At 38.6% G+C, this 11,973-nt stretch overlaps 1 protein-coding gene across 3 annotated transcripts in view; it reads right to left on the minus strand.

Moving 5' to 3' along the window:
* Positions 1-9,764, minus strand: part of LMO7 (LIM domain 7) — a 93,758-nt gene extending 83,994 nt beyond the window's left edge. For 2 of the 3 annotated variants that reach the window (XM_044913157.1, XM_044913155.1), the window contains exon 1: positions 9,073-9,179. Coding sequence is in view for 1 of the 3 variants with exons in the window: in XM_044913154.1 (XP_044769089.1) it covers positions 9,073-9,179; positions 9,681-9,764 (191 nt within the window). In the remaining 2 variants the exon portion in view is untranslated. Of the gene's footprint in view, positions 1-9,072; positions 9,180-9,680 lie in introns of those variants that run through there. The other variant, XM_044913154.1, reaches the window with a different exon arrangement.
* Between the last annotated feature and the right edge of the window lie 2,209 nt (positions 9,765-11,973).

Genomic DNA, 11,973 nt, shown 5'->3' on the forward strand with positions numbered 1-11,973 from the left:
TCAACATGACAAATTATACCTGGGCAATTATCCCTAAAAACATTTCTACTCCATTAACCTAAACTCTTAAAAATAACCAATACATGGGCAATAGGTTACTTAACACCCAATCGATTTAACATTTTTGATAGGAAGGCTCTTTGTAAAAATTAAAAACAAATCAAGTTATGTTATGTCAAAGAGTATTAACATAAAAGTGTGCTTCCTAGTTTCTTGACTTCTCTCCCATTGCATACATCTGGAAGTAAGTAGCAAGAATTTTGACCTCCCAAATAGTGCCTATTGCTATTTATGATTATTTTTAGTGTCTAGGGTAAAAACCACAAATATTTTAGATAATATAATCAAGATTTTATGCTGTTAGTATAGTAGCCTTTTGATGGACAAAACAAATGGGCGATGCCCAAAAGAAGCAGCTAAGTTTTCTGTCTGGTGGAAAACATGGCTGGAGTGTGCACTGGAGTTCCCTAAAGTTTATGAACACCTTTCAAAAAAAATTCATAAGCCCTATAAAAGCCTTTCAGAGAACAGTGTCTGATCTTGCCTATCCAAAGGATAACTTCCTCTCCTCATGGCCTAAAGGACAGACTTTTCATGGAAATGAAGGGGAAAAAATGGGATGATAAGAGGAAAACGATAAAGTTTTAGATTTGGATTTGTGTATAGACTGATTCTGATTTTATATAAAATATGGAAACAAAACTTTTTAAAAAGATGCAAATCAAACTAACATTTACAATTCAGAAAATATACAAAAAGTTGAGTTCTCATAAAAGGTAATAGAATTGTTTTGGGTCCCAAGGTGCCTGGGTGACTGAGTCGGTTAAGTGTCTGACTCTTGATTTCAGCTCAGGTCATAATCTTTGGGTCATCAGAGACTGCACCCCACGAGGGGCATGGAGCCTGTTTAAGATTCTCTCTCTCCCTCCCCCATCATGCCCCGTGCCAACTCACTCATGCTCTCTCTCTCTAAGAGAAAAAAAAAAAAAAATTGTTTTTGGTCCCACATATAAAGGAGCAAGAGCAAATAACTTAGCTATCTGTTCTCTGGTTTCCAGCTTTGCTAGTCTAACAAAATAAACTGTAAAAAGTTGACTACACATAAATGTCAGAAAAACATACCTGTTTTAATATCTGCTCCCAATCAAAAGAAGGGATTAAGTCTAAAAAGGCTTAAATTCTTATTAAAAAAATAAAGCCTATAGCTAATTGTCACAATTTAAGGAGCCAGGAGCCAGATTCTTTTCCTCCATGTTCTTCTGCAGGGGACATGTATCTTCATAGGGTCAAGAAGGGAGAGCCAAATTATGAAAATGATCACAATTATAATTCAACACCATTTATTGAGCACTACTGTATGCCAAACATGTAACACTTTACATACCTGACTTTGTAATCATTACAACATCTTTGTGAGGTAGGGGTATCCCCCAAATGGGGCTACTTGCTAAGCTCCAAGAAAGCAGCAGTGATATCCGTCTTGTTCACGGAGAAGCAGTTATCACAGGGAGGAAAAGTAACCTAAGGTCATTCAGCTACCCAGTGACTGAATGGGATGGGATTAAACCCATGTCAAGGGACACCTAAAGCCCTGCTCTCATCCTAGATGCTTATCTGTTCATGACAACTGATGCACATTGACTGAACTTTTTGTTCCATCCTGGGGGAAAGTGATAGAAACACAGGCTAAAGTGTAGTAGAAATAGTTCAAATGAAATGTTAAGAAATTTTCAAGTTTCTGTGTGCTCATATTCTTCAAATGGTTATCATGCCATAGTCAAAGTTATCATATCAAAGTCAAAGGTAATTTGTGACTTTTTTCTTACTGGCTTTGGTGTTCTAGGCAAAGGTAAGAGGTACCAAGGCGGGTAGCTTGACTTTGGAAGGAATGAGGCTTACTATAAACTTGTTGGCAACATTTCTTGAAGTACTTTTAGGACTCCTTCTAAGAAGTTACCTCCAATATTGGTCCCTCCTTTTAAAAAATTTTATTTCTTGCCCTTGAACTTCTATGAACTACTCCAACTACCTATATAACCAACATATTTTTCCACCCGAAAGTCCTAAGCATATATTTAATTTCACAAAATGGAAGTGACTTGTGATCATGATATGAAAATATTAAAATTTTTCTAAAACTTCCTATAAGCAAGCTCAGAACATCCTTCAAATGTCCATTAAATATTAGTGATTATCATTTGTACATTAGCATAGAAATTAAGACTTCCATCAACTATTCTGAAAGGCACAAGGTCCAAAGTTTCCATCTTAGTGTACTACACACTGAGGTAAATGCACATTCCTCTTTTACATTGTCTCAATTTTAGATTATGTTGTAATATGCTACATATTATTCTGGAATGATAAGTAAAAGGCATTTAAAACCAAGAGATCAATGGCTGCTTTGCCAGATCTGCCATGCAATTTTGAAAGAGGGAAAATTTGACAAAGGAAAAAAGAAGTTTCCACCTTCAAAACCTGGCTTTAGGGGCACCTGGGTGGCTCAGTCGTTAAGCATCTGCCTTCGGCTCAGGTCATGATCCCAGGGTCCTGGGATCGAGCCCCGCATCGGGCTCCCTGCTCAGCGGGAAGCCTGCTTCTCCCTCTTCCACTCCCCCTGCTTATGTACCCTCTCTCTGTCTCTCTGTCAAATAAATAAATAAAATCTTAAAAAAAACAAAAACAAAAAAAAAAACCTGGCTTTAAAATGTCCAGGCAATCAAAATAATTAGGGGTATTAAGGAGGGCATGTGTTGGGATGAGCGCTGGGTGTTATACGCAACTAATGAATCACTGAACCCTACAACAAAAACTTATGATGTACTATGCTGGCTAACTGAACATCATAAAAAAAATTAAAAACTTAAATAAACAAACAAACAAATAAAATACAATCTTCAAATAAACACTTAACACTTAAGGTGTCAGGAAGTAAGGAAATAAGGGGATAATGTAATTGTCCCTGTCCTCAAATAGTCTCAAGTCCAGGGAAAATTTAGATGTAGATAAAAACAAAAGTACTTTCAAAGCCAAGATGGGAAATCAATGTCACCTCCCATTAAAGTGTTTTCCTGATTAAAAGTTGAAAGGATTGTTCATCTCTGTATACTCAGAGAAGTCTGTGCATTTATCTCAAAACAATGTACTCTGTGAACTTACGGGGACATTTCCTTAAATATAATGGGAGCCGCACTAAGCGTAGGCTCCACGGTATTTTGACTGGTAAGAGTGGTTCCTGGGAACCTCATATTTAGGTGCTACAGAGAAAATGCCCAATCAGTGTTCGTTATGTGACAAACAAGCAAATTACTTCTTTTTTTTTTTTTTAAAGATTTTTTTTTTTTTTTTTATTTGACAGAGAGAGACACAGCGCAAGAGGGAACATAAGCAGGGGGAGTGGGAGAGAGAAGCAGGCTTCCCGCGGAGCAGGGAGCCCGATGCGGGGCTTGATCCCATGACCCTAGGATCATGACCTGAGCCGAAGGCAGACGCTTAACAACTGAGCCACCCAGGCGCCCCAAGCAAATTACTTCTGACACCAAAATTTCCCCTTACTGAACTAAGTGCTATTTTCTCCTCTGTAGCTCCCAAAATACATGGAAGCACACACACCTCACACGCATACCCTCACACAAATGATCAGGTAAATCATACCAGAATACATCAAGGAACTCAGAGCAAAGCAATGCTTAACACCTCTAGTTACTGGTGAAGCTCTCAGTTTCAAAAGTGACTGACGGGGCTACCGATATAACAGCATATGCAACGTTAAAAGTCTGATTAATTCAACATATGCAGCCCTACAGGTCATAATCTCGAAGACAGGAAAATCCCTTCAACAACAATCTGCCTCTTTGATTCAACCCTTGAAGGACCTTGTTATAAAACAAATGCTAGCTGGTCAAGGGAAGCAAATTCTATTATTCTCTCATGAACAAACTCATGTCAACTGCTAAGCAGATGAGCTGCCCAGTGAGACTCTGCAGCAACAAACATACATCAGTTTACTTTCGAATATAAAGACCCTGGGCCAGAAAAACCCACATCATCAAGCCTCACCCAGCAAGCCGAGACACAATCAGGCCCCACGGCTCTGGGGATTTAAAGGAGTGAAGACCTGAGGATGGAGAGTTGGCATGCAGAAACTTATTTAACTATCCGAGAAGTTAGTTAAGAACTCGAAATAGAGAGAAACTGATACTACATAAATCTTCAGTTATTTTATAGCTTTGTCCCAGTATGGGACACACCCTCTTACTCCACAACCTTTCTCTGCAACTAAGCAGACTCTTCGATAATCTAACCCTGCAATTAAAGACCATTTGAAAACATGTCCAAACATTTTTGCTTCTGGCCTTAAGCAGAGTCTTGGCAACCCAAAAGAATTAATGCCCCCTTTCAGTCACTACCTGACACCAGAGAATCGCTGAATGGGATAGAGATGCATGCAGTGCAAACTTCCTTTCTGTTTCATTCCCTTCTAATTGCTGGGTAGGAAGAGAACATTTTTAAAAGGGTAACATGAATTGACAGGTGGAAGTCACCATGCTCAAGTTACTGATCCAAGTTTGGATGTCATTATTAAAAAAAAAAAAACAGATTAAGATGTCGAGAAACTCATTTGAAGGGCATGAAAAAAAAAGTAAAAGCAGGTTTAAGTCAGAAAATTATGAAAATTACTTCAGAGTAGGTATATTTTTACTTACATGAATTAAAATCTTAAATAAATACTCACATACACATTCATATCCCAAGCTCAATTTGGCAGGCTGTTCGAGTGCCATCTGGGAACCATATTTCTGAGAAATGACTTTACAGTATTGCCACTAAATCAAGCATCCTTTTGAAGCTCTAGAGAACAGTTAAATCCTTAAAATATCGTTTTGAGCCTCCTTTATTTTCATGAGGGAAATATGGTAACACTAATTGTTTCCAACTACTGTTCCTTTGTCAAATAGTATGTGTAAAAAAAAAAAAATCAGTTTCTGTACCCTCACTTTGATAGACATCTTTTAAAAACTGAAACATTTAAAATTACCATTTACACCTAAAATATTAATAGCCTAAATGGAAGAGTGAGTCTGTACTAGAAAATAATTTTTCTTTGCATAATTGCAATAGCGTGCTCAAAAGCATGGCCATCCTGTAATTGTATTATGAACAGAATGCATCTAAGGAAGTGCTATAAACTGGATTGGAATGATAAGGGGGTAGAAAGAAGAAACATGTTTACAATCTGTTCAAATTCTCAGCTTAAAAATTTCAATATGTAATTCGTTAGGGCAATGGTTTAAATACGGAACTTTGTTTCGGAGCCAAGTTGCTAAAAATATAAAGTTAAAACCTTTAATATTCAACTCTGCCTTTCTGCCAACTTTGGTTCCTCTAATACAGGACAACCTCCAGACTACTCTGTTGAGCTGCTTTCTACAACAAGCAATTGCTCGGTGCCGCTGAGTGACCAGATGCCACCCCAAAGAGCATGACATTTGCTATCGGAGCTCTCCAGTGCGCTGTGGCATGATGCTGGGGTCACGGTGCTTACTCTGCTCCAGGCCTTCTATAGAAAGCGTACAAAGACAGCTCCATACGAGTCACACCACCTCTTCTCTGTGGATCGTGTTTCTGAGTTCAGTATGGACATTTAGGAAATGGTTAATAATAATGATGCCGTTATTCATTGGTACAGAAGCTAAATTTCATGGCCTCAGTAAACATCTCACCTAGGGTAACTTCAACCTCAATCTACCGTAATTCATGAAGGCAAACTCACAAACTTGCTTTTCCTGTTGGGGAAAAGAAAGTGTCAAGATGGATCCTACTCATTCAAGTCAGGAATGTCAAAATTAAAAGTATTAACTGATACTTGAGTATATGCAGTCCCAAAATAAATAATTCAAACACACTTGGAAAAGTTCAAACTACTTCTTACAAGAAGTAATTATTAGAAAATTTAGATCACGGGGCGCCTGGGTGGCTCAGTCATTAAGCGTCTGCCTGTGTTGCTGTCAAATAAATAAATAAAATCTTTAAAAAAAAAATTTAGATCACGTATTAATATGTATAATTATAGAAATATAAAGAGTACCCTGGTTCTGTTTGACCAGTGGAAAAGTTTTTATTGCAAATCTGTAGTTGCTGGAAAATAAGTTTTTGTAGTTAGGGTCTGGATTTTTGAAATTTTGACTAGCAATATCTCTCTAAATTGGTTGCCTCTGCTCCGCCCCTCATTCCTACCCCACACAACTCTCCCGGCTCCGTGGGCCATCCATGTTTTTTGGGGGCGGGGAGAGGGGTTGGGTTTTGTGTTGTTGTTTTTTTTTTTTTAAATCACTGCTGCCCTCTAACAAGAAATACCTCATGTTTGCCAGCATGGAGGTTTATCGACTGTCCTCTCCTATTTGCTTTGTGTGTCATACAAACACGCATGTTAGATCACACTCGTCTACGAACTGCTCATGCAGTCTTAGCAGATGAGCTCCAATAGAGCATTTAAAATAATCGAGTACTTCGCCCCATTTTTGCTAGTTTTAATGTATACAGATGAGCAAATAATGTCAAGGTTACTTGACACAGTACTGCACATTCAAGTGATAATGAGCTTTCCTTTTTAAATGGGCAAACATGCTAACACGGAAATACATAAATGATTATAGTAATATAAGTAAAAAGTTACATTTTAGCAGAATGTAAAGTCAGCCAGTAGCCTTCATTTCCACATGATTAGCTTGCTGGCAGAGTGGAAATAAGGAATTTTAAGGCTAAGTCAGGGTTTCTCAACCTCAACACTACCGATATTTGGGGCTGGAAAATTCTTTGTTACGGGGACTGTGCTGTCCATTAAAGGGTATTTAGCAGCATTCCTGACCCACAAGATGCCAGTAGCACTCCCAGCCCAACTGTATTGACAAAACTATCTCTCGACCTTGCCAAACGTCCACTGGGGGAACAAAACTGCTCCCAGTTGAAAACCACTAGTCTAACCAACACCAAGTCCTTTAATCTACAATAATGATAGGAGGAGATCTGACCTACCGAAGTCTCCACATTATATAAGAAAACTAAAAACTAAGAAATACATGGATATTTAGTAACCAATAATTTGCTTTCCCATAAACTTGCTTCCTTTTATAAAATTGCAGTCTCAGGGCAGAAGAGCCATAGCCAACATTTTTAAATAAGCCATTTGTCAACTCGCTCAAGTCTCATAACCGGGAGGCTCCCAGGCTTCCGTTGCGGCAGACCCAAGGTCAAGCCCTGGGCTCTTTGGTCCAACAAGATGGAATTATCAGGGGAAATGTTCCTAAGCAGAGTCCAGGCTCTCAGGCTTTCCTGCCACTACTACCTAGGCACACCTTTATGAACTTGCGGTTTCCACTGAAACAAGTTGTTCTGCTTACTTCCTACTCCAGCTCTAACTACGTGACCTCCCAGTTTCAGTTTGTCAGTGATTTAATTTCCCTCGAGACTGAGCCCAGGTACTGATTTTTTTCCTAAACGCTTTCGACCCAACATCTCATGAAGCAGATTCCAGGCAAGTTTTGCTAGGAGCATTCTTGGAATAGAAGCCAACAAACATGTTTTGCCTAATCGGTAGCCTGCTCAAACATCTGCTACAGAGTTTCAAAACAGTATGATTTGGGGAGGGGGGGTTTCCTTAAGTTGTCCCTGTTCATTAAGAATAAAGCACTTTCTAAGTGAAAACTTTTTCTGCCCATCAGATAAGTCTCAAGAGAAGGCTGATCAGGAAAAATAAAACAAAGTCATCCATGCAGTTATTTTTCATGGATATCAAGCATGACCTCACAACACCGCAGAAGTAAACATGCCATTTTGGTGATGAAACTTAGGAACAAGCTATCTTCCAATTAATCAGAAATGCAGACAGACCCATCCCTGCCATATATGCACTTACCAAGGCTGTGTAGTTTAGAAATGCTAATTCAACAGAACTGGAAGCATATAAGTCCAAAATGGCTTGTTCGTTTAAAAATATGTACTGCTAGGCTTTGAAAAGATGAATTAATTCTATCTGGACTTTTAGCTTTTACTACTAAAAGACCATGCGTACTGTGATACTTATACACATGGTTATTTTTCTTTAAGAAAAATTATTGGCCATTTTTAAGATTTTACCATCAATTCTTAAAAAGCTTTAAAGCTACTACAATAGGATATCAACCATATAAACTAAATCTTTGTCTAAAATGGTAGAAACTAATCTTTCCATTTCTATTATTTCTACAGCTAGAATAAGGCATTTATATTCTCTCCTTTTAAAAAATATTAACTAGCTTTAAGGGCCATGATAAAGAGGTCGTCATTTCTACAAAATTAAATCATTTTCCTATCACGATTATCTGGTAACACAAGTTTATTCTGATTCACTGAAAGCAAATTAGATTTATAGGGGGGGGAAAACAATCCCATAGGAGCTTAAAACCAGATTTCCTGAAACCACACACTCCTACATGACACCATTTTCCATCTAAAACACAACAGAGACACCTGCACACATTTTCACCCCCACTTTCACTTTCCCATCCATACTATTAAAATAGTGAAAAACAGTTCATTTTTAGAAATCATCCACAATTGACAAGGTCATTAGCATTCCATGTTGGTGCCAGGCATCGCTGCCTTCCAAATTACAAAAGAAAGTCTCTTTAACCACTGTCCCAGTCTCATTTTTGTTAGTCTTAATTCCAAATATAAAGATAACATTAAAATCATCCTTTTTACTCTGTAAACTATAATATAACCTCTAAAGTCACTCTATAACATGCACCCTCACTATTAGCAACCAAACACTACCATGTTGGACAAGCATTAAACTATAAACTACCATTTTAGTTTGTACAGAGAGTTAAAACAACAACATGTGATGGTCTCAATCACAGACAGCTTCACATTCATAGTCCCTAAGCTATTTTTTAAATAATCAGTTTTGGAATGAGAACAGAGGAAGACAGAGGAACGATTTTTCAGTAATCATAAAATCTCAGAAATTCTTTGCACTTCAGCCACAAGCCCTGAGCTGAAAAAAATAGATAACAAACCAGTGAAACTTACCTGACGGTGACTCGGTTTGATAAATCCTGTAGATCCCCAGGATGGAAAAGCTGGGCTTCTTTCAATCCAATCTGTTCACAAGCTTTCAAAAAAACGTTTATATTATCCTGTGAAAAGAAGTGGAAAGTGATTGCTTAGCCGAGCTCTCTCTCAAACAAAGGGTACAAATTTTTATGATAGAACTTCTAGGCTTCAAAGTCCAATTACAGCCGGCAAAAAAGGAGGCAGCAAGACCGATGCATACATTTTTTTTTTTTTTAATTACACGGGCATGTATAGCCTTTCAGTCTTGCAGAGCATAAACGGTAGCTCTAGCTTATGCCCGGGCATACGCTGTTCTGTGATCTTTGTGACCGGCACGTTAAACATTACCTGTTACAGGACAAGTGCCTAGCCACTGAGCAGTAATCTACACTTTGATGTCAGCTCTGCTCTGCAAACAAACGCCCTCTTCTCAGCTTTGCACGACAAGCCTCACCTCTCCTCTTTAAAAATAACTCCAGCTACTGACATTCACCCACCCAGAAACTGTTGGCAGGGAAGAAATAAGAGGAGGAACATTCTGTTTCTATGATTACAAATTGCAGAACGACTGTGGAATACCACACCTGGAATCTGGGTTCGGTTGCTGAGCCGGCTCTTGACAGACAGGGAAACCATACCATAGGACCCAGGAGAAGCCTAATGTTCATTGGCCAAATCACATAGTTTAGGTGTGGTACATTATTCACGCCCTGCACCTGCTTCAGGAACTGCCTCCAACAAAATGAAAATCTAGGTTGTCCTCCTAGCTAATTTCAAAAACCAAAATCCTCCTTTCACAAACCAATGCTTTTCATTCCTGTCAACTGCTGCCCAAACACTGGCTACTACAGACGCACATTTGGTGAGCAGAATCAGCTTGAGCTTCCCTCTTCTCTTTTAGGAGGTTGAGCTTGTGAAGATCTCACGGGGACTCTACCGTCTCTTTATTAGGACTCTCGGGGAAGAGAATGGGCTGCTAGCACGCCAACACACGTTCAAGCATTTGTAAACACTGGCCCCACCTCATCTGTAGCGAGAGAGGGCCTCCTGAAAACTCACCTCCCTAACGGCTTGTGAAGAACCAGAAGATAGCGTGCCCCTTGGAGAAAGACAATTACTCCTGTCCCATATGGAGAAGCTCATCCCCATGAGAAAAGACAGGGTGGCCCAGCAAAGTGGGAAGGAATGATAGAGAAGCCAGGATGAAGAAGCTAAATTCAACAGCATGGATTCTTGGAGAGTGAGGGGGTTTAGGGAAAGGGTAAGCAAATGTATGGCAAAAGAAAAGCAATACTGACTACTAGGGACTAAGGGACATTCAAAACTAAGTATTTGTAGAGATGAGAGGTTATTTTAGTGTACTATAAGTAGAAGGCAGTGTGAACTACACAACTGAAAGCTGAAATCCATGATTGGTTTTTTTTCTCCCAAGATTTTATTTAAATTCAAGTTTATTAACATATAGTGTAGTATTGGTTTCAGGAGTAGAATTTAGTGATTTATCACTTACATACAACACCAGTGCTCATCCCAACAAGTGCCCTCCTCAATGCCCATCACCCATTTAGCCCAGCCCCCCCCACACACACCTCTCCTCCAGCAACCCTCCGTTTGTTCTCTGTAGTTGAGAGTCTCTTATGGTTAGCCTCCCTCTCTGTTTTTATCTTATTTTTCTTTCTCTTCCATACGTTCATCTGTTTTGTTTCTTAAATTCCACATATGAGTGAAATAATATGGTATTTGTCTTTCTCGGACTTATTTGGCTTAGCATAATACACTCTAGTTCCATCCCTGTCATTGCAAATGGCAAGATTTCATGCTTTTTGATGGCTGAGTAATATTCCATTGTGTATATATGCCGTATCTTCTTTATCCATTCATCAGTTGATGGGCACTGGGGCTCTTCCCATAATTTGGCTATTGTGCAATCCATGATCATTTTAAATAAGAGCCTGAAGATTAAAAGAATTTATAAGTCAAAAGTTGAACAACTCAATGGAAGTGTTCGATCTGACTTAGTGGAAAAAGGGGGGAATAACATGTTGGCAAAATTCCAGAAAGAGCAAAAGTGATCATTTTGTTACGCTCACATAATTTCCTATACTATCTCATTACTCAATTATTCAAATTAACAGTTCTAAAACTGGCCTTCAGAGAAGCAGACAAGAACAAATGGCTGGTGTCCTAGTACCCCAAATCTCAGAGGAAGAAAAGCACATCTCTGAAGAGGAAAAACAAACCATTAGGAATAGTCCCACAAAAAGAAAGGGGGTGGGGAGGGAAGGAGGACAAAAGAAAAAAAAGTCTTCCCACAAATTCAATTTGGTTCTGAATGTTTAAAATGTTCTAAAACGTTATGACAAAGTTAAACTGAAAGTAAACCTATTGAATGGACAGCGAAAATAATTCTTCACGTGTTTTTTAAAAACATAATAGCATTCATCTGGCTGACAAATATGTACCTACTGATAAAAGTAAATAAAGCCCCATTTGCCTCAAAACCCATTCACCTAATTTAGAAAGAAACCACTTCAAATCTAGAGTGATTATAGTTCATTAGAGACAATAAAAATAGGTTATGATTAAATTCTAGTTTTAAATAAAGCCATTACATTAAAAAGCAGTTTCTTTTAAAGAGTTCAGTGATGCTCAAGACAAACTTTACAAACAAGGCCCCACAGCAGCATATGCAGCAGGAACAAGTTGTATTAAGATCAGAATTGCAACGTAAATCCTGCTTACTGGACTTGAGCCCACTGGTAATTTATTTTTTGTGATTTCAAAAGACCTAGGCAGAGAGTTGCCTAAGGGGAGATACAAAATTATAAAATAAACTTTTAGTATCTGTTGGAACATAAAGAAGCCACACCCCACTCA

The sequence above is a fragment of the Neomonachus schauinslandi genome, chromosome 3 (assembly GCF_002201575.2).
Source record: "Neomonachus schauinslandi chromosome 3, ASM220157v2, whole genome shotgun sequence".
Lineage (NCBI taxonomy): Eukaryota > Metazoa > Chordata > Mammalia > Carnivora > Phocidae > Neomonachus > Neomonachus schauinslandi.